General features: G+C 46.7%; 2 protein-coding genes across 9 annotated transcripts in view; one reads left to right on the plus strand and one right to left on the minus strand.

Annotated features, from left to right (window-relative positions):
• Positions 1 to 25,069, minus strand: part of SULT2A1 (sulfotransferase family 2A member 1) — a 44,674-nt gene that overhangs the window by 2,188 nt on the left and 17,417 nt on the right. For 3 of the 8 annotated variants that reach the window (XM_077337003.1, XM_077337002.1, XM_077337001.1), the window contains 2 exons: positions 19,455 to 19,635; positions 18,137 to 19,156 (listed from right to left, as the gene is read on the minus strand). In XM_077337003.1, the coding sequence (XP_077193118.1) occupies positions 19,047 to 19,156; positions 19,455 to 19,635 (291 nt within the window). In that variant the 3' untranslated portion in view covers positions 18,137 to 19,046. Of the gene's footprint in view, positions 1 to 1,612; positions 1,708 to 2,156; positions 2,284 to 3,207; positions 3,417 to 5,677; positions 5,824 to 7,803; positions 7,922 to 9,224; positions 9,499 to 11,020; positions 11,081 to 11,614; positions 11,688 to 13,448; positions 13,717 to 18,136; positions 19,157 to 19,454; positions 19,636 to 25,069 lie in introns of those variants that run through there. The other 5 variants (XM_077336996.1, XM_077336998.1, XM_077336997.1 and 2 more) reach the window with 5 other exon arrangements.
• LOC143837324 (uncharacterized) overlaps positions 13,932 to 25,069 on the plus strand; it is a 55,267-nt gene continuing 44,129 nt past the window's right edge. Inside the window, exon 1 of the mRNA XM_077336994.1 lies at positions 13,932 to 14,184. The gene's annotated coding sequence lies outside the window, so the exon portion shown is untranslated. The remainder of the gene's footprint in view (positions 14,185 to 25,069) is intronic.

Below are 25,069 nucleotides of genomic sequence, written 5' to 3' on the forward strand. Positions count from 1 at the left end.
GCATTGATAAAGCTGTTCTGACTGAGCAGTGATACCACCTACCTCACAGGGTGTCTGTGGGGAGAGGAAAAGGAAAGCAATTGTAAGCTGCTCTGAGACTCCTTCGGTTAGAGAAAAGCGGCATATAAGAACCAACTCTTCTTTAGTAATATTAGGGCTCTCTTAGCCTCACTCACCTCACAGGGTGTCTCTTGTGGGGAGAGGAAAGGGAAGGCGAATGTAAGCCGCTTTGAGACTCCTATGGGTAGAGAAAAGCGGCATATAAGAACCAACAGTTCTCTTTGAGCTGTTCTCCAAGAGCAGTGTCTCTCAAGAGGTCTCTCAGCCTAACCTACTTCCCAGGGTGTCTGCTGTGGGGAGAGGAAGTGAAGTTGATTGCAAGTTTGCTTTGAGATTCTTGGGGACAGTGAACCGAGTGTAAAACCCAACTCTCTTCCTCCTCCTCCTCCTCCTCCTCCTCCTCCTCCTCCTCCTCCTCCTCCTTTTCATCATCTTGCTGAACCTCCATCTTATTCACAAGCACAATTTAAGTAAATAGGATGAAGATTCAGTGATAAAATATATAAGGAGACACTTGAGGAAACAAAACACATGTTACAAAGGTGGGAAACTAATGCAATAAGGGCACACAAGTGTGGAAGAACCTGTAACTCAGAACTATCTGTGGGAGCTGAATTATCATCTGAGTGGGGTGTGTGAGCCCAGCAGAAGAGTGGTGAAGGAGCTTTGTGCGGGGACACCTTATTTGTTTGTTTGTTTGTTTATTCAATTTGTTTCCTGCCACTCGGCAAGCCGGCTCATGGCGGGTTACAGAATAAAACCCCACATACAATAAAACCCAATTAAAATTAACATAAGAACAATGGACAGCAGCATGGCAGTAAAAAAAACCCTCCCCTACTGCAAATGTCTCCCAGCCAGGGCATTACAGGGCTACATCCGCTAGCTACCACTGATGGTAATCCAGAATGTGGTGAAGTATGTGTCCTTCTTGGGGGGGGGGGGCTATCCAATGTTTTTAGAGCACTAGCCACAACCATAGGCCTGGCGGAAGAGTTCTGTCTTGCAGGCCCTGCAGAACGCTGGAAACTCCTGCAAGGCCCACACAAATATGTATTAAAGTGCACCAACAATATATTTAAAACAAAGTAAAAACAATACATATCTAACCACACATGAAGAACAGACCAAATGCATTTTGACCCCCAGGGGTCTTCCTCAGTGGTCAATATGTTCTGTGCATCGCTCTCTGGTCTAAAAACAAATTCTAAAGTTTTGCTGGGTGGCCAAGAGAAATCTGTTTGGTGTAGCCCCAACCAATGTTTCTAAAGTGTTTCAAATGACAAAGCTTTTTCTGACACACATGAAAGGCACTCTTGATACAGAATAAGACTATAGCTGAGATGGTTGGTCCTAGACAATATACATCTCGGAAGATGGGCTCCATAAGGACCTCACACCTTTCATTTTTTTTACTCTTGTGGGGCAGGAACTTTCTTCTTCCTCAGAGATACTCAAGCCATGGTGACAGAATATCTTGAGAGAGAATGTGGCACCATTAAAAGCAGAGATAGCCGTATGTGCGTGAAGGTGGCCAAGGCTGGGACTGTACCTGCCGCAGTTCTTCGTAGGTAATGTAGAAAAAGTTGGGTCTTCCTTTCAACTCCATCCAGCCCTTCACGTGCTCAAACCAGGAACCATAGATCACTAAGAAAGAAAGACAGAGGCTGAAAGGACCAGTCATGAGGGAACTGTGTGTAATTCAACTGATAATACTAGATTGGGGTCTCTCCATATCTTCTCCCTATAAGCTCTGGCCAGTCTCTCGTCTTTGTGGATGGCCTCATTTGGCCACCTTCATGAATGGCATGAGGCATCCACTTTAATATTCATTTTAGTGACAAGAAAAACAGGACAGCCTCAGAATGCTGACTGCAAATCCCTGATTCCCCAGGATTCCATGAGGAAAATTATGGCAGATAAAGAATATTCTGTATAACTGTTCTCTGTGGCTTCTCACCCAAGGCAAGGCGATGTTTCCTTAAGCTCCTCTGAGGAAGAGTGGAATACAAGTGTGACTGAATAAGAACTCAACAAGATATTCTCACTGCAGATTCTCTGAGGCCCCATGAAGGGCAGTTACCCAGCTCCCATACCATTCCCAGTCAGGAACTCCTCCAGGCACTCTTGTAGGGTCCCAGGTGTCTTTAGTACTTTCATCATCATAGAGAAATGGTAAAATGAGACCAGCACATCCTTGGGATTACGCAAGGTATAGATAACCTGTGACAGAGACAGGAATACTATTTAGAAAGGGTGACATCTCCCACCCTCACCCCCCAATGTAAACATGGTATGGAATTTCTGATCCACACTCTGAAGTCAGGTTCATAAGAAGAGATGCTGATTGCTCAGTTTCTAGTGCAGGGGTAATTAAACTGCGGCCCTCCAGATGTCCGTGGACTACAATTCCCATGTAGCATTTGCTGGCAGGGGCTCATGGGAATTGTTGTCCACGTACATCTGGAGGGCCACAGTTTGACTACCCCTGTTCTAGTGCAGTGTTAGGTTCACTTTAAGGATACTGGGAGAGATAAGCAGGATGTCAAACTGCTCAATACTACTGCAGGTTTGTAAAGATTTGGAAATAAGCTGTGAAATGGTAGAATTCTCAGTGTCATTTTGAATCCTTACCCCCCCCCCTCCACTATTTTGAAGATATTTGAAAGGTCAGTTCAGCTCTTTGCTAATGTTTGGGGAAGTCTATATAGAACATGGTTTCTGTAAGGGGGTGATAAACTACAAAGCAGGGGGGCATTGGAGAGTTTCTCAAGAGGATGTCTGAATAATGCAATAAATAATGTGATAAATTCCTGTTTATCCAAAATCACAGGAACCATTTAGAGCAGCGGTAGTCAACCTGTGGTCCTCCAGATGTTCATGGACTACAATTCCAATGAGCCCCTGCCAGCATTTGCTCATGGGAATTGTAGTCCATGAACATCTGGAGGACCACAGGTTGACTACCCCTGCTCTAGAGGGCTTCTTACAATTCTCATGCAGTACAGAACATCTCATACATTCAAATGCATCTGTGCACTCAGATGGGAGCCCAGGCAGGCTTTGTATATACATGGGAATGTGTTCTAGTTCTCCAAAGTACTTGTGTGTGAAGAATGTGCTCAGGTCAAATTTCTCATTCCTTACCTTGGCTTTGGTTTTCAGAAAGGACTTTGGGAAAAGCTGGAATGGAAGGTGACTACAGAAAAGCCGAGGTGGAGTCATGTTCAAGGCCATCTTCAGGCCATAATCAGCCTCGATCCAAGGAGACCGCTCCCAGAGTGACACGCTGTGTGTCCACGTGGGGTCCCCTTTCTTTGAGATCAGGGCCAAGATCTCTGCCATCCAATTGGTGCCTAGAAGAGAGTCCACCAGTCATGAGATTGACTGTTTTTTTCCAAGCTGACTTTCTCTTGCTGGGAATACTTCTTGCTCATGTGTTGACAGAATTATGAGAACTAGACGCTATAGTCTGAGCAACTAGGTCATCTGTTAACATAATTCCCTGAACTAAAGGCCAGTTCAGTATGCAGAAGTCACCTGGAACTGACCCTTTGTCCGAGAATGGGGAAATTCCATCCATCAAAGCTCATTTTGTAATGGTTCACAGAACCCAGAGTCAGGGCAACTCCGCACCCAATTAAAATAGTGAGATGCTTACCTTTTGCAAACACAATTTTTTGAAGTTTTACATGACGTCACAAACATCCAACGTCCCAGCAGCTACATTTTCCATTTTAAAATGATAGTTGGGGAATTGCATAAAGTGGATTTCCCCAACTATCTAGCGTGAGCAGGAGGAGACCAAGCCTTAAGCCACATGGCAAGGACATGTGCGAAACCAAAGTGAGCAAAGTAGCGCAATCTCTGTCTCTAACGCCCGCCCTCAAACCCGCCTCCCTCTTTCTTCCACGCGGAACAGGGATTTTTAATTTTTTGGGATCAAAGAGCCTGGAACAACGAATATGTATTGCTTTGGCCAGGCGTAGCCAAAAAATATTTTCCCCACCAGTTGATGCACGGAGCATGGCTCTCAACTCCCCCTCCCCTGCCTCCAAATTGTGAAATCAAATACTTTTCTGAAGCCTCAAGGCTTTGGAGTGGCATTAAAATAAGCACTATGCATCTATAAGATGCATAGGCATTCCAACAGAGAATCATCGCTGTCCCTTTAAAACAGGGTAAAAGGTGATTGGCTGCCTGCCTGCCATGAGTGACAGGTGAGGGAGACATCCTTAACACGCCCGCAGCACTGTGGGCGCCGCGGACTAAATAATTCGTTAAGGGCTTGGTGGGAGGGCTTTGTCCGTGATGAGGAAGGGGCCTGATTGGCCCCTTCCTCCGGACAGACCATCGGCTTTGCGCCTGCCGATTGGCCCGGCCGATTCCCGCTCTGCTGACAAGGAAGCAACTGCGACGCGTCAGGCCGCCGGCAAGGGAGCCCCTGGCCTGACGTGGCGAGAGGCGCAAAGCGCCTCTCACCGCATCAGGCCGCCCACAAAGGGAGCCCCCGGCAGCCGTGCTCCGCGCGACTGCCGGGGGCTCCCTGGTCTAGCACCCGCTGTATTTAAATTACAGTGGGCTTGATTACTAGTCTATGATAAGATGCATAGGCATTCCAATGGAGAAGTTTCACTTAAAAAAAAATTCATTGCTGTCCCTTTAAAACAGGGTAAAAGGTGCTTGGCTGCCTGCCTGCCATGAGTGACAGGTGAGGGAGAGTTGCGTTTATAGTGTTCTTCCCCTCTGCCATTTCAGGCAGCCGTGCAGAGTTCCAGGAAGTACCAAAAAGTGGCAGGAGAAAGCGGGAGAGCATGAAGGTGGGAAATTGCGGGGGGTGCAATTTTTAATAGCGTTACGCCATTTCACTGGTGTGATGCTATTTTTTTTAATGTGTGGAAATACCCTCAGTCTTCCCAGAGAGAAGTAAAGAAATTGTAAGGACACTTCATGAAAAGCACTGATGTTTCTCACACATGCTCCAGTTTGCCTCCACAATTTTGGGGGATGCGCCTTTAGTAGAGATTAATTAGCGTTCTCTGCTTGAGCTTGGAACCTAAGAGGTTGAGCAGCAGCAGAATATGTATGAAATAATAAAATGCAAATATTTCAATACACGTGCACATATAAAACTTAAAAACATCAACAGATATCAAGCACTTTTGCACAAATCCCAAACCTTTGGACACATGGACAAATGACAAGAAACAGATAACCAAACCCACTTCAACCCCCCTTGGGGGGTCTTCCTAAGTGGTCTAATATTTAAATGCACTCATGTGATGTAATAATGGGGACTATAAGAATGGAGAGGCTCCCACACTAATGCAAAGTATCCAAATATACCACTTGGGATATACCACTTGGGAGCCCCCTAATTAGAATATTTATTCTTCAAGGTGCCACCTTATAGAAGTCCTCTCAGAGCCTGAGTGTATTCTCATGTGTCTCATGGAATAAACATTTGCATTTTAATAATTTAATACATACTTTGCTGCTGCTCAACCTTTTAGGTTCCTAGCTTTTGCACACAGGTTGGGTCGCTTTGTTCCCCCCTTTGTAGTTTCTCTGCAGGAGCATCACAAGTGACCCCCATTCGGCTCACTTCCCCTCCTACCTGACTTGGGGAAAGTGACATTAAAGACATCATCGTCTAGGATCTGGAATTCGTTTTCCACGTGAAGAAGAGTTTCCACTGAATAATTCATTGAAGGGAATAGGATTCCTTTGTGGCTGAGATATTCTACAGATGACATGGTCGACCTGGAGAGAGGCAAAAGGCAAAAAGAAGCAAAATTAGGGAGATGCATCCGAAGGGTCTGCTCTGATTTTGCTTTTCTGTTCTGTTTTTTTATTATTATTATTATGGTTAGGCTGCCATTTTGTTTTCTTTATACATCTTGGAACATTGGGTTGAATCCAACAAGCTTTTCCACAAAATAAATGTTCAAATATAGCCGCCAGAAACCAACAGTATGTATCTCACTCATCTTATATATATTAATATTTAAATCCATATTGATAACAATATTGATCCATATTGATAACAATATATCAGTGTTTTAATATCAATAGGCCATTGGCTCAAAGGCATTGGGGAATGTTAAAGACCATTCCCAAAACTTGTTACTGCCTGACTACAAATCAATATCCTGCCAGACTCCACTTACACACAGAAACATTCTTAAAGGTACAATACTATTATAAAGAGGTTCTCCTAAGTCAAAACTTACAGAAAACACTGGCATCCTCGTCACAATCCCAGACTCCACTGGTCAACATGGGCTGACCCTGCATGGCTTCTTCTGTTTGACAAGGTCAGGTCAGCCTGGACTGTCCAGGGCAGCGTGACCCGTTTAAGCCTCCATGAAATCCCAGGCCTTTCTTTCCTCCAGCAGTGTGCCACCTCAGTTTATGGGCTGCCTCCAGCCACTCAGCAGAAACTTCCCCGAGGCCAGTGGTGAAGAGTGCTGCTAGGAGGGCACACAGTTCTGGCTTCCAGCTGTGGGAGGCAGGTGATTTGGAGCATACATTTTCCCCAGGGGAACTGGGCTCTGTAGTCTGGAGAAGAGCCATCAATCCAGGAGATCCTCAGGCCCCTCCTGGAGGCTGGCATCCCTAGTTGGGTCCAGTTTCCATGTGGGGGCTGCAGTAGCGGTCCCTGCTGCCCATGAGCTAAGACCACTCTTGCTCCTCTCTTCAGCGAGTTCCCGCATGAAAATTACCCTTCTCCCCAGAGGTGTTTCTGCTGTTTTTGTCACTATCATACTTAGTTTCTTCAGAAGAACTGACCTTTCCAAATGTACTGTCCATAATTGTGGCAAAATGCTCATGGGATACCTTGGCATTTGGGGCTTTTGTGGGGCTTTTGTGGGGTTTGCCTGTGGGGAGTGTTGGGGGCCTTTAGCTGGACTCTTTTCTTGGCCAGTTGGAACAACTGTAAACAAACTTGACATGAAGCTGCCTTCCACAGGGTCAGACCATCCTTCTGTCAAGGTCAGGAGGGCTGCCCAGTCAGACTGGCAGCCGCTCTCTGGGTTCTCAGCTCTTTCCCATCCTCTACCGCCTAGCCTTTTAAACGGAGAGCTCGGGGATTGAACCCGGGACTTCCTGCATGCAAAGCAAAGGTGCTACCACTGAGCCACGGCCCTTCCCCAACATCTGGACTTTCGTTTGTCCACAGACTTCTTTCTCAGTGACAGCAACCTTTTGAGCTGCTGTTACACTGAAGGCTTTCGATTGATACATTGGAATCTCTGTTTGACCCTTGCTCATTGGCCTGTTTGTAATTTGCAACCTGGTTGCTGAATGGTCAGCAGCCTTGAGTGAAAGCAGACTGAAATGTGTTCAATAAATGAAATAAGGGAAGCCCAACCCACCCCCAGGCAGCCAGTGTTGAGCCACCTCTGCACAGCTCATGCCTTGAAAACATTACAGCGGTTGCCATAAATCTGGTGTGACTAAATGCCACTTTCCACCACTAGCAAGAGGTGTAATTTTGAAGAGCTGTTCTTTAAAAAAAAAACTGTCAAAGGCCCAAGGGGAGTAGGTTTGATCCTCTCCCTACACACTTTCTCACCAACAATTAGCTGAGGTTGATTTAGGCTGTTTCTAAAAGAGCAAATAGGGAACTATATATTCCGTTGCATAAACATCTGGGCAGTAGTCAAGGGGAAGGGGTAAATCCCTGGGGGTCAGCAAATAATGTTATGCCATTACTTCTGAGGTTGACATGGGACTTACTTTTGAGTCGACCTGCATGAGATCACCTCCTATGATATTCATTAAGACACAGAAAATATATAGCTCTTGCCTTGAATTGGATGGCCCAGGCTGGTCTGATCTCATCGGACCTAAGAAGCTAAGCAAGATCAGTCCTGGTTAGTTCTTGAGTGGGAGACCCCCACTCTTCACCTCTCCTGAACCACCTCTTCACCTCTCCTGCCTTGAAAACCCTAAAGGGATTGCCTTAAGTCAGGTGTGACTTAATATCACTTTCTACCACCACCATGAGCACTTTGACGGCAAAAGGTGCGGTTTGGGAGAGGTGTTTAAAAAAAAAAAACTGTCAAAGCCCAAAGGAGAGTAGGGCCTATTCTGCACACAAAAAATAATGCACTTTCAGTGCCCTTTAGAAGTAGATTTTCATGTTCTGTACAAGGCAATCCAGCTGCCAAAGCACATTGAAAATGCATTATCCTATGTGTGCGGAATGGGCCCAGGTTCGATCCTCTTCCTACAGACTTTCTCACCAGCAATTCGCTGAGGATGATTTTGACTGTTTTTTAAAAAATGCAAAAAGGGAACTATATATTCTGTTGCATAAACATCCAGGTAGTGGTCAAGGAGAAGGGGTAAATCACTGGGAGTTGGCAAATAGCATCATGCCACAAGGTGGCTGATTCCACACTGGCTTTTGTTCCAAGTTGGTGTTCAAACTGGAGTGTCATGGCCATATTTTGTGTTGTTGTTTAGTTTTCTTTGCAGTTGCACAACCTCTTCCAGTCAACCTCTTTCCAGGGAGAAAGCTCCTGACATTTCAATAAATGTGCACAAGATTGGACTTTAACACAAGGGGAGCAATTCGGTGTAAATGGAAAGGCATCAAAATCGCATTTATTCTCCTCCTGGTGTGTCCTGCACATACATTGCATGATTTCTTTTGAAACAGAAGTCAGAAAACTATCCTGCAAATCCTCCAAACTATCCTGCAAATACAGCTGAAGCATGTATTCAAAGGGGTAGCCGTGTTGGTCTGAAGTAGCACAATAAAATCAGAGTCCAGTAGCACCTTTAAGACCTACAAAGATTTATTCAAGGTGTGAGCTTTCGAGTGCAAGCACTTCCTCATCTAAATAACCCCTGAGAAATCCCAAAGATAAGCTTATTTCCAAAACAAAGGCCTTTTTGTTGATCTAGACAGGGGTAGTCAAACTGTGGCCCTCCAGACGGCCATGGATTACAATTCCCATGAGCCCCTGCCAGAATTCGCTAGCAGGGGCTCATGGGAATTGAGGGCCACAGTTTGACTACCCCTGATCTAGAGGGGTATCACCCAAATTTGATAAATACAAAGCAACCTTGATCAATCAAGAGTATCCAACCATCCCCCATATCTCATAACGAGTGTCCAACATCAATCCCTTGAACGGATTCCTACTAACCTCAGAATTCTGTGTGTCCCTCTTGCTGCTTCTCGAACTGCTTCTGATCGTTGTTCCTTTCCTTACTGGGCTTGTGTGCTTTCGGCAATCCTGGATCTAATCAATTCTGTTACATAATTGTGGATGATAAATGTGCATGTAAAACAAAATGAAAACAAGCATTGCTAGAACAGTGCAAGCTACCCTTTGTCCCGGTTGCAGAAAGGAAGGGAAACAGCACAGAAGCCAATAGCCTGCCTTGCACACGACCACATCCTCAGCTATTCGTCCTTGGCTGCATTTCCTGGCTGGCACGCCACAGGCTTATCTTTACTTTGAATGGACCTTAGCCCTTTCCATGCTGACGGGCTTAACCGTTGCCTAATCCCTCAAAGAAGCGGAAAGAAATTCAAGTCCAGAACCACAATTATACATTACGATTTGTAGCTTGTTGTACTGGGCTTCTTATCAGGAGCAGGGAAAGTTTGTCCCCAGTGGAACCAGAACACTATCTATTGTTCCCCTCTCCTCCCTTTTATCTTCAGGCTGAGAGTGGGTGACTGGCCCAAAGTGACCCAGGAGGGTTCCCTTGTACAAGCAGGGAGTTGAACCGTATTCTGTAAGGTATGATTCCCCCTCCCATCTACCTGGCCATTGCACGATGGTGAGGTGAAAATCTATTTCTGGATTGTTTGCATGGGCAGGGAAGAAGAAGAATAGGAGGAAGAGGAAGAAGAAGAGGAGGAAGAAGAGGAAGAGGAAGAAGAAGAAGAAGTTGGGTTTTACACTCCACTTTTCACTGTCCCCAAGAATCTCAAAATGAACTAGCAGTCAACTTCCCTTCTTCTCTGCACAACAGACACCCTGGGAGGTAGGTGAGGCTGAGAAAGCTCTGAGAGACACTGCCCTTGGAGAACAGCTCTAAGAGAACTGTGATTAGCCCAAGCTGGTTGCAGTTGAGGCTGCCGCGGCCCGGTACCGAGGTCTTTGGGCCGCTGACCGGGGGTTGGGGACCAATGAGTTAGACCATGCGCACGCCACCACAAAGAGCCCCTCAGGAGTTGGGGGTGAGCAGTGAAGCGGATAAATCTGTGGACGACACTAATTTGTTCAGTGAAAAAAAAGTCTCAGCACTCCCAGCCCAAATGGGAATCTAAGGAGGGGTGGCAGGTACTGAGTCAGAATCCCACAAAGCTCCAAGAGACTGCAGAGGGCCATCTGGATCAACACCCACAATTTCTTGGGGACTTAAAATTCAAACATGCCTAAGAGGTACTCATCCAGTCATTTTAGGTAACACAAGGGTAAGACCCTGAGGAGCAATCCTGAGGGATAGTTAGCTTCTTTATCTTCTTCAACTTGATTGCTGTTCAGAACTAAGTTAATATATTCCTAAACTGGTTTTAAACCGTTTAAAGGAACGTTTCTTAAATAACAATAGGCATCTGGTTATCGGCATACAAATACTTCGAGGAACCTTCAGGGCTCAACTCTGTAAGCCCCCTGTCTAGCTTGGACACTCTTCAAATTTCAGCTCCTTCCCAAGAATGTTATATCCCTGTTGTGATACTCGTGTCTGGAATTCACATGAATGCACACGTGTCAGTGCTAGGGCACCAAGCATGAAGGTCCTGCAGGGCCAAAGTCCATGCTGAACTGTGGACTGAGGCACAGTAGGAGAACTAATTTGTCCCAGGATGTCTTTGAGGAGAACTTTCACTGGCCTTTACATCCCACTACTCAGAAATGCCTCTGAACATCTCAACAGGGTCCCTCCTGCTGGTTTAGAGGGGCAATAAGAAGTCTGGAAGAATTACCTGCTGCTACTGGGTGGTATTTTCTTTCTTCTTCAAAGGAGGTCTCCCAATGCCTGGGTGCTGTTTGCAAGGACCACAATAACAAAAAAGGTTTTGGCAATTCCAGACATAGATCCAACACTACATTGAATTTCAGCCCACGCAGACCATGGAGGTATTGCTGACTCTGCTATTGGCAGCAGGACTCCAGTGTCTCAAATGCTTTCCCACATCAGCTTTCTGAGAGCCTTCAAGAGAGACTCCAGGGACTGCCTTTTTAATTTAATTATTTAATTTATGCACCTCTATAAAGCCCCATGTGCTTTTATGGCCCCCTTTCAGACGACTGTCTTCATTATGATTCTAGGACTGCAGTATTAACTGAAGCACCATGATGACACCGACCACCCCAATTCCTACTCACATCAAGTCTTTGCCTTTGGATCATGTAAAGGTAAAGGTATCCCCTGTGCAAGCACTGAGTCCTATTTGACCCTTGGGGTGACGCCCTCTAGCGTTTTCTTGGCAGACTCAATACGGGGAGGTTTGCCAGTGCCTTCCCCAGTCATTACCATTTACCGCCCAGCAAGCAAGCTGGGTACTCATTTTACCGACCTTGGAAGGATGGAAGGCTGAGTCAACCTTGAGCTTTTCAAAACGCTGCTGATTTTTGACCTTTGTGCCAGACCTGTGGAAAAATTCGACCAAGACCTTGTTTATGCTGAGCATCAAGTCAGTCACAGCTTAAGAAACATTGTAGTTGTTGGAATCTGCAATCTCTGCAGTGTGCATCCTGTGGTTGGTATGGTTTGCTCTGGAGTCAGAGACCCAATTGTTTTGAGTACAAGAACAGATTGTGGCTACTTGTGAATTGGTAGCCCATGACTGATGGCCAACAGACTACTTGCCAGGTAGATCTGAATCTCACCTCGCTACACACGAGGGCCATGTAGGAGTAAAATTGCCTGAAGATAGCCTAAAGCCGAGAGATACATCTTAATTGATATATTAGAATAGAATCATAGCATCATAGAGTTTGAAGGGGCCATACAGGCCATCTAGTCCAACCCCCTGCTCAACGCAGGATCAGCCCTAACCTAATATTAGAAGAAGAAGAAGAGTTGGTTCTTATATGCCGCTTTTCCCTAGCTGAAGGAGGCTCAAAGCGGCTTACAATCGCCTTCCCATGTGAGGTGGGTGAGGCTGAGAGAGCGCTGATATCACTGCTCGGTCAGAACAGCTTTATCAGTGCTGTGATGAGCCCAAGGTCACCCAGCTGGCTGCATGTGGGGGAGTGCAGAATCGAACCCGGCATGCCAGATTAGAAGTCCGCACTCCTAACCACTACACCAAACTGGCTCTGTTACTGTTAAATGGATTACTGTTAAATGGATTACAGACTCTGCAGTGGCAATCATTGAAGAAGTATTTGAAAACGGGGGGAAATATACCTAGGAGCCCGTTCTGATTGCCCAGAAATTATATGATTTATACACCGAACAACAGTGGCTGTGAGACTTATCATTTTGGCCTGCTGATTTCGTTTTTCTCTTATCTGTAATATTGGGAAGTCAACGGTGTAGTTCCTTTTCACTGAATCCATGATGCAGAGGCAGGCAATGTCCAGGCACCTCTGAAACTCTCTGGCCTTGAAAACCCCCAGGGGTCACCATAAACCAGCTGTGATTTGATGGCACTTCATGCCACCGCCAAACATTATCACAGAGACATTGTGATCAGAACACGGTCTGCACAGCACACTGTCCCTCCCAAAGAGGGAAAGTGCGCTGAGGTGTCTATTGAGACCAATATTTTAAAGTGACTTGACTGTGCATGGGTATACTCCTGCAATTAAAATCAATATCAGCCATAATACCCAGGCCTGACTTTCCCAAATGCCCTCCTGAAAAGGTAAAGGTATCCCCTGTGCAAGCACTGAGTCATGTCTGACCCTTGGGATGACACCCTCTAGCGTTTTCATAGCAGACTCAATACGGGGTGGTTTGCCAGTGCCTTCCCCAGTCATTACCGTTTTACCCCCCAGCAAGCTACGTACTCATTTTACCGACCTCAGAAGGATGGAAGGCTGAGTTGACCTTGAGTCGACTGCTGGGATTGAACTCCCTGTCCGGGATGAGGAAGGGTAGCCATTTGCCCCTTCCCCTGGAATGGCAAGCGGAGGGTCCAATTGGCAGGCGCACAGCGCCTGCCGATTGGGCCCTCTGCTTGCCATTCTGGCCCCAATGGCCCAATCAGGCCCTTGCCAACAACCTGCCTCCCCCCCCAAACCGCCGCCTTCTATGCACGCCGCCATTGCTGGCCGCCGCACCAGCTGCCGTCGGCCGCCTCCACATGCCTTCCCACCTCCCCTTTCAAAGCCGGCTCTTCAACCCACCCTTACCAGTGGGCTTTGAAGCCACGCTAACAAAATTCTTCCTGCTATTCTTACTTGAGGGGCAACAATCAAACAGGTTAGGCTCCCAGGGCTGCTGCACAGCCATGGTGTGTCGGCTCCATTTGAGAAACTCCTCTGCTCGGCCCCCACGTGCCTTCCTGGTCCGCTTTAAAGTGTCTTCCCTGTTTGCGAGAGCCGGCCAGGTTGTTTCAAAATCAGCGCTGGTTAATGCTGCCTCTCCCCCCCATGCTTCAAGGCCATCTCTCTTGCCTCACGTTGGACTCAAGAGCTCCATTGCAAGACCGGGAAGCTGCCGGTTGCTGCTTTTTTTTTTTTTTCTCCAGCTCTCCGAGCTGCACTTTGCAGGCTCCCAGAAGAGGCAAACGGGCTGCTAATGAGGAGGCGGGGACTTCACAGCTACACGTGAGGAGGCAGAGATTTAACCCCCACTCCCCGGCCAAACAAACATACAATGACTTAAGTAAATCATTAACAGGGAAGCTGCCGGTTGCTGCTTCTTTTTCTCTCTGCCTGGGAACTGTAGCTTGCAGGCTCCCGGGAGAAGCGCACGGGCTGCTAATGAGGAAGAACTACTTGAGAAGTTTCCCGAAGCCTGTGGAATGTACTGTGTCCACCAACACCTTTTAGCAACCCTGTGCAGAGGTCTGGAGATGTCCCGAGCACAGCACTCATGAAGGGCTCTCCTGTGCCAAGTCTTCATCTCCTGGGACATTCCCTAGAAAAGCCTGGAGGATTTCTGCCTGTAGCTTTCAGGCCGGCATACAAGACAGTAAGTTCTGTCCCAGCCTAACATACCCCCCCCCCCAGTCTCCAGAGAGCCCACCCACATCCACTCCTCAGAGCCTTTGCCAGCCTGCCACCTTCTGTATTGCTGCGGCCAGGAGGGGGATGGAGGCAGGCCCTGGCTGTGCTTCTGGCCCAGGGGGTAAGGAATCCTTCCCCCCTTCCTTTCTTCCTCCCTTCTATCCATCCAGACCTCCCTTTATCTCCGTTCTCCCTCCCTTCCATCCATTTCTCTTCTGCCTTTCTTTCTCCCATTGCTTCATCTCCTTTCTCCCCTTCTCTCTCTCTTTCTCCCTTTCTCTATGCCTGCCTGCCTGCCTGCCTCCCTCCCTCCTGTGTTCTCACCACTGAATCTTTCTCCTCCCTTCCTTCATACCCAAAACTTCTAAGCCAAACACTCACCCATCACACCATGCTAGCGCCCGTTGTATTTAAGCATACAACAGGCTTCAGTTCCTAGTATATAATAACTAGAAAGAGAGCCCGCTGTAACTAAGACAGCGGGCACTAGCGGGGTGCGGCAGTATCATGGCGCAGTGGGGCCGGCTCGGAGGGCGGGTGGGGAGCAGGCGCTGAAGTGGCAGCAAGTGGGCGCCAGCAGGTCGCGGCCTACTTGAGGGGGAGACGTCCAGAACGAAGACGGCGCGGCCTGTATGGATCTTTCATCGGCGGAGGTCAGTAGGCAGGCAGCTGGGTTGGCGCAGGTCTGCCGGTGAGGCCGGGCGAGGTTCGGGTGGCGGGTGGGCGGGTTGGGGCTCGTTGGTGCGTGAGGCTGGTAGGCAGGGCGGCAGTCTTAGTGTGGCGTGGCGGGTGGGAGTGCGTAGGCAGGCGTGTTTAGCTGTGGCGCTCCCGGCCTCCTGGAGGCGTCGGGAAGTGCGGGGCGGCAGCAGGCGGCTGCGGGGCGATGGGCGCTGGGCCAGCGGTATGCTGAGGGTGGCGGGGAGCTGCCTGTTGGGCGGCGGGGAAGGAATGGCGGCGGCGAGCCTTGCGCGAGAGCTGAGTCGAGGGGGGGCGGATCGGGAGGCACTTTGCGCCTCCTGATTCGTCAGTCCAGCGGCAAGGGACCAATTGCAAGTCGTGCTGCACGTGGCTCACAATTGGTTCCTTGCCGCTGGACTAACAATCGATTGTCAGTCATGAGGAAGGGGCCTATCGGCACCCTTCCTCATCACGGACAGGGCCCTCCTTAGGTGCCCTTAACCGATTATTTAATCCGCTCCGCAGGAGCGGTTAAAGATAATATCATACTGGCCACAGGCTCACATAGGTATGTGGATACCGGTCTGTGACCGGTATCCACATACCTATGTGAGCCTGCGGCCAGTATTATATTATTATTATACTAGGGGCAAAGCCCGTTGCATCCAAGAATACAACGGGCGCTAGAGCTTGGCAGTGGGAAGAGGAAGGGGAGGAGTTGTCCAGTCTGTAAGGGCATGGGGTTGAATGTGTGTGTTGTGTGGGGGGTTGTGGTGGCGTGGTGGCAAATAAGGGCATGGGTGTGGAGATATGGGAGTCAAGAACCTGTGGTTTGGAATGTTTGTTGAGTGTGGGAGAAGACTGACCGTTGGGAATTGTGGCATAGTGGTTACAGATGAGCTTTCCAGAGGCATGTCTTCAGATATATGAAGGGAAAATCAGACTGGAGACTCTTCTTAGGGGAAGATTACATGGCAACCAATTCCCCCCAGTTCTGTGTCATTTCCCTTCTTGTGTGAATTAGGCCCCTCTGCCCTAATACACATGGGGTAGTCACAGTACACAGGTGTCCACCCTGTTCCTTTTCCCCCCATTTTTCACTGTTGATAAAATGTTATGTGCCCACATGCTTCTTTCATGGTTGCTCCATAGAAGAACGGATTTTTGTACCCTATTGCTTACTACCCAAAGGAGTCTCAAAGCAGTTCACAAACACCCTTTCCGTTCGTCTCTCCACAGTAGTCAACCTGTGAGGTATGTGGGGCTGTGAGAGGTCTGAGAGAACTGGGAATGGGCCGCAGTGACCCAAAAGGCCTCAGGTGTCTCAAAGCATTTTCCAATAATCTTCCCTTCCCCTCCCTCTCACTATTTACAGTTTCAGGCTGTAAGTATTTATTTAGATCTTCCTGCACTTTCCAGACTCACAGGACCGATGCTGGTCTCCCTGTCTGGGCCCCAGAATACAAACAGTTGCTGGTAAGGGCTGGCCATAGCCCATAGCCCAGGAGGGACACACCTGCTGCAGGCAAAAATGGCTCCTTTGAAGGCTGGACTCTGAGGCATTGTACGATTTTGAAGTCCCACCTCCAAACCTCCAGGAATATTTCTAACACTGGGGTAGCCAACCTACAGGTGGAGCCTGGAGAGCTCCTGGAATTACAGCTCACCTGCAGAGTATAAAGATCAGCTCCCCAGGCAGAAAGGGCTGCTTTGGACAGGGTTGTGGTAGAGAAGAAACATTCAAGGCCTCCCACACAGGTTGTTGTTGAATTGAAAGACTTGAGGCCTACTGCACAGGGTTGTTGTGCAGATGAAACAGGAGACAAACGAACCAGTTTTGTCTGCAGAATAATGCTACGCAGTGGCCTCAGATCTGCAGAGAGTTGCAAAGAAGAAAGACACATGGCTTGGCTGTGTCTAACTCTCAGCCAGAGCAGTATTTTAAGTGAGAAGGGGCTTTTCTGTGGCCTCCCTGTCAGGCAACTGTTTGGGAGAAGAGGAAAGCCCCCCCACCCAAAAGGAAGGCCCTCAGACTCCCCTGCGTTGCTCTTGGAAAGGCCTCCTTCCCTCAGTCAGGGCCTGTCAGAGGCTCCTTCGCAGCATGCCTGAGGGGGGGGGAGGGGGAGCACTCTGCAGCCTCCTGCCAGCTCTGTCAGGGTTCTGAGGCAATTTGCAGTTGGACTTGACAGTTAGGACAGCCTTGGGGCGAAAAGGGCTGGCACAGCTCTTCCGAAGGGCTGGCTTCGCACCTTCCGATTGGCCCCTCCGCTTGTCAGTCCAGGGCCATGGGACCAATTGTTGCCCTTCCTCATCACGGACTGAGCCCACCCCAACACCCCAAGGGAGTGTGGAAGATAAGATTCTTTAATTTACTTTCCATGGGTCACACCACAGGGAGATGACAGGGAATGGAAACCACAGCCTTTTAAAGGGAGTATTAACACAGTGCACGCGCACACGAACGCACACATGATGCCCAAAGGCAAATAAGGATAGTATAATTATATTAATATCCTACCACTCCCATATCATGGCTCGTAGTGGGTTACAATTACAAACATACATTAAAACCCTCCTAAAACAATAATAAAATTCTTAATAAAATTCACTCCCAGGTAGTGGACCCCCTCCCCCTGGTATAATACACCCTCTGATGACACAGTCCTTGGGGACAATTGCAGGGGTGCCTGATGACCTGGCTAGCCAGCAAGTGAGTTCCAGCACTCAACTTTGAAGACCTTCTCACTCTGCACTTCCCTCTGCTGTGTAGACTATGACATTGCTGCTCAAGCATCTGATCTCATCTGCAAAATCAAAATGTCCTGTATTTAAAGGGATCTTTTTCTCTTTTTTGGCAGGAGGCTTCTGCCCCATGTTAGGGGCATACACGTGTAAAAATTCTACACATGGTGAGGAACGCTCAAGAATTCTTCCATCTCATGGGAAGGCCATGCCCAGGCCCCACATCTTTGCCCGACACACACAATCAATGTCCATCCTGCTTCAGAGTCAGAGGTTCAGCTCTTTCTGGTGGTTGCTGTGACACACATCCAATGTTGTCTATCCTGACACTTAGGGTTGATCCTGCGTTGAGCAGGGGGTTGGACTAGATGGCCTGTATGGCCTCTTCCAACTCTATGATTCTATGATTCTATGATTCTATGACTGGCAAAGAATCTCCAAAGTCTTTCATATTATGTACTTAAGCAGAGATATCAGGGACTGAATCTGGGACCTCCTTATATATATATTTTTTATTTCCAACAAAAGAAGACATATACAGAAATGAAAAAGGCTCTTGGATGCTTTCCAGGCTGACTGATGAACAAACCTCTGTTAATAAATGTGGCCCCGTTAACCTCTCTAGGGAGATGGGGGCATGAACAGTCCGTCTGTGTTAGTCTAGGTTTGTCTCTAAGCTAGAGCAGGGACAATACCATGGGCTCCCTGCTTGCCTAGGCCCTTGAGGCCAGGCCTCACCGTGAGCTATCCATGGTGCTGGCTGCTGCTAAGCATTGCCCTCCCCCAGACACCTGCCTGAAAGAAGGTGTGTGGGTGGCTGGGTAGGAGGGAAGGAGGGAGGGACCAAACAGCCATGGAGCAGGAATATGTTCCACATACCTGTGAGAGACAGGCTGTCACAACTTTTATTCTTCTGAGCTTTGGTTGACTTAGGGTTGACAACTCTGCTTGAGGAATTTCCTAGAGATTGGGGGTGGGGGGTAACCCGATGAGAGCAGGTTTTGGGGAGGGGATGGACCTCAGCAGAGTACAATGCCGTAGAGTCCCCCCCTCCAAAGCAGAGGAACTGGTCTGCCCAGGGTGGTTTCCTCTTTGAGGGCTGCAGAGGAACAAAGGCACTGCAAGCATCCTGAAAGACAATGCCTTGGAAAGAATTTTCTGTTTAAACTTTGGGCATCCCTTTCCCTGATGCATGAGAAGTCTGCATCTTTCTCCCATGATTTCTCTTACTAGGATTCAAGGTTCACATTGGGGGACCCTTTACTAGGTTCTGGGTGGAACGTGCCATTGATGCACATCTGATGACCTCTGAAGATCTGAGAACTTTTCGTTAATGGGGTCTGGCTTCTCAGCTGTGCTGCAGAAGAGGTTGAGAGGATATAGCTCAGGATGAGAATCTGGTCTTCTTCAGTCCCACGGGAAGGTCATATTCATGCCCTGTATCTTCTCCTGATAAACACGGTCAAAGTATTCATTCTGTGCCACTGTCAGGTGGTTCTTCCAGTCCCCGGAGATCCCTAAGACAACACGGGAGGGTAACCACAAGGAATAAGCAACTGCACACAGCAATGAATAGCCTCCCCTCCCCCTTCATATTTGCTTGCAGGCATGGCCGCCTGGGTGTCCCCTCAGAGTTTGAGTCAAACTTGCTGGTTCTGACATGCTCCAGTCCCTATTCCTTGTGACCCAGCCTGGATCTGTAGTCCTGCTGGGATTGCACAGTCCTGCTGCAAGATGGGCAGATAAGCCCAGCAAATGTATACACGTGTAAGAGCATGCATTGCACCAGGCCTCCCTTAAGGCTGCTCATTTTACCTTTCCTCATGAACTCTCCTTTCTTGAAGTCCGCCATAGTCTCATCCAACTGGGAGAAATTGGACATCTTGTTCTCCTTCATCTTCCGGAAGGAGGCATTTTCCACCACGGAGTCAATTTGCTGGCTATTGAGCTCTTTCCCGAGGAAGTGGCAGATCTTCTCCACACAGCCTCGCAGGTCCTGAGGGTGATATGGGAGAGATGTCAGAGAGAGAATGGAAGCACATGTCCTGTGTGATGCCCACAAGAGATCAGCATCCTAATATTCATCACACAGAAGCCATCTGTGTCAGGTGTCTGGATATTCCATTATTTCTACCAGTCCATCTATTGACCTTTCCAAATAATGCCTATCCTCAATGAAGCTAGCTAATCCTCTTTTAAAGTTGTTTATTCCTGTGGCCATGACTACATCCTCTGGCAGTGAATTCCAAATTTTAATCACTTTCTGTGTAAAGAACTATTTCCTTCTGTCCATAATAAATCTCCTGCCCATCCACTTCATCTGATGTCTAAGTTCTAGCATTTGTGGGGAGAAATGTTTCTTTGTGCAGTCTCACCATCCCATGCATAATTTTTCTAAAACTCTAGAATGTCCCCCTAAATCATCGCTTTTCTAAACTGAAAAGTCCCAGTCACTTCTGCCGTTCTTGGTAGGAAAGGTCCACCAACCCCTAGATCATCTTGGTGGTCCTCCTCTGTACTTTTTCCAGCGCTGTGATGTATTTTTTAAGAAGTGGCCACCAGACCTGTACACAGTGGATCCATCATGTCTGCGCTGTCACTCACGGCATTCAGGGCTTTTCTACATGGCTTATGGTCATCACTTGTGTGCCCAGACCAAATTGGTCTGTTTTGTCTTTTTCCACATGTGTTTTGCACCCCCCTAGTGACAGCTTTGTGTAGTGGCAAGCCGGGTTTGATTCCACGCTCCCCCACATGCAGCCAGCTGGGTGACCTTGGGCTTGCCATAGCATTGATAAAGCTGTTCTCACTGAGTAGTGATACCACCTACCTCACAGGGTGTCTGTGGGGAGAGGAAAGGGAAGGCAATTGTAAGCTGCTTTGAGACTCCTTCGGGTAGAGAAAAGCGGCAGATAAGAACCAACTCTTCTTCAGTAATATCAGGGCTCTCTTAGCCTCACTCACCTCACAGGGTGTCTGTTATGTGGAGAGGAAAGGGAAGGCACATGTAAGCCGCTTTGAGACTCCCTTGGGTAGAAAAAAGTGGCATATAAGAACCAACAGTTCTCTTTGAGCTGTTCTCCAAGAGCAGTGTCTCTCAGAGGTCTCTCACCCTAACCTACTTCCCAGGGTGTCTGCTGTGGGGAGAGGAAGTGAGGTTGATTGCAAGTTTGCTTTGAGATTCTTGGGGACAATGAACGGAGTGTAAAACCCAACTCTCCTCCTCCTCCTCCTCCTCCTCCTCCTCCTTTTCCTCTTCTTGCTGAACCTCCAGCTTATTCACAAGCACAATTTAAGTAAATAGGCTGAAGATACAGTGATAAAATATATAAGGAGCCACTTGAGGAAACAAAACACATAGTAAGGAAAGGAAGATACCCAAGACAACTAGATCACCTGTTTAAAAATTAACAACAGATATTATAGCTTTTTGGAAAAGGAAAAGGGAGATGGCAGGAGCAGCCAAAACCAAAAAAATAAATAATTGAAAGAAAAGACAAAGAATGTGGAGGGAATTGAGGTGGCAACAGAGGAAGAAGATTCAGAGGAGGAGAGAGTAATAGGGATGTCACAATTGATTAGACTACTAGAAAAACAAAGTAAAGACCTCAACAGATAATTTGCTAAAACAACAATCTAAAGAAATTCTTAAAGAAATACAAACCTGTAAACAAGAGCTAACTGAGAAGATAGAAGGACTGAAAGTGGTAGTTGAAAATAATACAAAGAGATTAGAGGAACAAGAGAAAGAGATTGAAAGTCTACAAACTTGGAAGAAATCAGTAGAGGGAAAGTTGGAGATATTAGAAGTGGAGAGCAGATCTAGAAATTTGAGATTTAGAGGAATTAAAGAATCTTTTGGGAGGCAAGATTTAAGATCAGAATTTACAAAAGAACTACAAGAATATTTACCAGGGGAGGAAATCTCCCTAGAGAAGACCTACAGAATTAATTACAAGGGAAAAAATGGAAGGATCATCCAAGGGATATACTGACTAGCTTTGCTTGTAAAAGGACAAAAAATGCATTCCAATTTAAAAAATGGTACAGAACCATTCAAAATAGACAAACAAGAAGTACAAACGTTCCAGGATCTCCCAGCTGAAACGCTACATAAGAGAGCTCAATTCCACTTCCTAAGACAAATCTTACTAAGGAAGAACATAAAGGATTTCTGGAGAATTCCATGTGTTCTAGAGGTGATACTGCCATCGGGTAGGAAAACCGTAGAAACGGTTCAACAAGCACAAGAGCTGGCCAATACCCTCACTTCGGACAAAGATCAACAACAAACACAACAACATTCAACAAAATAGAAGTATAAACAACAGTGAGATCTTTTGGATATAGTAGATCATTATATTATATTAAATTTAGCATTGAATATGGAAATGCTGAAAATTATTTTGGTTAACGTTAATGGTCTGAACATATTAAACAAAAGACAGAAAATCTTTAACCAGCTCAAAAGACTAAAACCAGGTATTATATGCCTACAAGAGACGCATATGAATATTAAACATCAACATTTATTGAAATCGAAAAAACTAGGACAACAATTCATAGTCTCAGCAAACGTAAAGAAAAGAGGAGTCGTAACATACTTCCAAACTTGAAGGCAGAAATTTTTTGCCAAGATATAGAGGGTTGTTTCATATCGCTAAAGATTATCTTACCAGACGGTCAAAAGTTACTCCTCGCTAACAAAAAACTCCTAACAATGCTCCAAAAGTTACTCCTCGCTAACAACACTCCAAACAACAAAAAAGATAAGTTCTATGAGGATTTCTTTTCACAACATTCAGAGATGGTAGAGAACAATCTGCTGATTATCGGAGATTTCAACGCAATTTTGGACTTAAATCTAGACAAATCTAAGAAGAAAACCAGCTCAAAATTTCCCAAAACAGCTTGGAGGAATTTCGTACAATTTGGATTAACAGATGTCTGGAGAGCAAGACATCCAAAGAAATGGGAATATACTTTTTTTCTCATAGGCCCATTATGCACGACCGCCGAAATGGCGATTTTGGTTCACATGGAAAACACGGAGGGGGAAGACGCGAAGCAAACCGGTTATGCACGGGACAGGGCACGACGGCGGCAAAACCTGGAGTGGCGGGTGTCAAGGCATCGATGCGGAGCCAAGGGGAAGTGAGACGAGCGCACCACTATGTTGCCGAGCATCGGAGGCGGAAGACAGGAAGGGCGGAAGCAGCCTGCGCAGGTGCAGCCTTGCCGGGTTTGTCAGGCACGGAGGGGGAGGGAGCATGTTTCCCCTTCCCCTTAGTTTACTCCCAGTTCGCCTCTCCCCTTCTTTGCGGCCCTGGTTCCTCTGCCCCATAGGTTTTCCCTTTAAATTGTTTCCCCTACTTTAAGCTTTGTATTGTATATTTGTGCTTTGTTCATTCACACTGTTTTATAAAGTTTTTGTATTTTCTTAGAGACCTCGCCTCCACGTTTGTGGTTGGGGGGGTGTTTGGGAATGGGTGGGAGGTGGGTGGCTGGCCTCTCTGCCGTCCTTAGCTGCGATGATCCCCTCGCCCCCCTCCACTGTGAGCTCTCCGGCTGCCTTTCCATCCATGTTCCCTTGGGTTCCCCCCGGCCTGCGCCGCCGTTTGTTCTGGCAGCCGCTTGAGCGGTCGCGCCACCTCCGACCCTCTGGCCTCCCCGATTATGCACGGGGTCAATTCGGCGCCGCTTCCGGTTGCGCCCTGGTCGCCCAGGAAGCTGCGCTTTCTTCCGCGTTCCGCTAACATAGCTTTTTTGGCAGTGTGCACCGAATCTACGGCCGGTTACAGCTGACTCCGTGCGTTATCAGTGATTTTAGTCACCGCCATTCCACCCCGAATGCGCGCTAAAACCCCCGTGCATAATGGGTTATAGACACTCCACATACTCCAGAATAGACCAATGCTGGTCTTCAGCACATTTATTGTCAAAAATATCTGGAATAGAAATACTAGCTAATACATTTGCTGATCATAACCCTATCTGGATGGAGTATACATACAAGAGAACAGGGATAAGGAGATGGAAAATGAACAACTTTATTTTGGAAGACTCCAAAATTAGGGGAAAATGTGAAGCAGACCTGCAGGAATTTTTTCATTTGAACATTACTCCAGAAATGTCAATGGCAACTGTGTGGGATACAAGTAAGGCCTTTATGAGAGGCATTCTATCTTATGCGAATACAAAAAGGATAAAGAAAAAAAAGGAAGAACTGGAGAGAATCCTAAAAACGCTTAAGAAACTAGAACAAGATCATAAAGTAAGAAAAACAAAGAAAATTGCCAGGCAGATAAGATTACTTAGGCTACAAAGAGATCACATTGAAATGGAAGACATGAGAAAAAAACTGGAGTATCTGAAGCAAAAAGAATTTGAGTGGGGAGACAAACCAGGCAGATGGCTGGTGCAGAAACTAAGAGTGAAATCACAAAAACAAATCATAAACAAACTAAAAACCAAAGGAAAAGAGTATATGAATGAACTAGAAATACAACAATGGCTCATCAAATTCTTTCAGCAATTGTATCGACAAGAAGAAAATCTAACAGATAACACCGTGTTTTTTTTAAGTTATACCTATAAAACAGTTTACAGACTATCATAAAAGAATTTTAAACCAGAAGGTAACAACTCAGGAAATACATGAAGCAATAAAGTCAACTGAAGTTCAAAAAGCGCCAGGGCCAGATGGTCTAACATCGATCTATTACAAAAAATTTGTACATGTGGTTACTCCAATACTGCTCCTATTATTAAATTAAGTAATTGAGGAAGGAAACAAAAAGTTACCAGATTAATGGAACCAAGCTAGCATTTCTTTAATTTTTAAGGAAGGGGGAGATCGCCTTTCTCATCACTCATATAGGCCCATATCGCTGTTAAATAATAATTATAAAATCTTTACAAAAATATTAGCAGAAAGATTTTAAAAATATATTGGAGAAGTGGTGACTACAGATCAAACAGGCTTTATGCCCAGAAGATTAATGAGGCATAATATAAAATTTGTCTTTTAAAATTATTATTATTATTTATTTATTGCGGTCATTGACCAGCATCAAAGTATCTACAGACATACATTATTACAGTGTTTTAACAGGACATTCGACATCAGGGAGTTAACAAAAGCACAAAACATTAATACAGCATTTTGACAGTCAGGTCATTCAGCATCAACAGTAGCCAAAGATTTCCGCACTCTGCCGGCAGTATAGCAAAACTTTGCCACTTGTCTTAAGTGCAATGCATTTTGCCAAACAGCAAAAACTCCAGACAGCGTTTCTTTTTCTTGATGCCGAAAAAGCATTCAACAATGTCCTCTAGAATTTCCTAATGGAAACGCTGCAAAGTTTGGACTGCGGACATTTTTTTGAAGTTGGTGGCCAAAATCTATTCCCAGCAAGAGGCAAGAATCC

The sequence above is a fragment of the Paroedura picta genome, chromosome 5 (assembly GCF_049243985.1).
Source record: "Paroedura picta isolate Pp20150507F chromosome 5, Ppicta_v3.0, whole genome shotgun sequence".
Lineage (NCBI taxonomy): Eukaryota > Metazoa > Chordata > Lepidosauria > Squamata > Gekkonidae > Paroedura > Paroedura picta.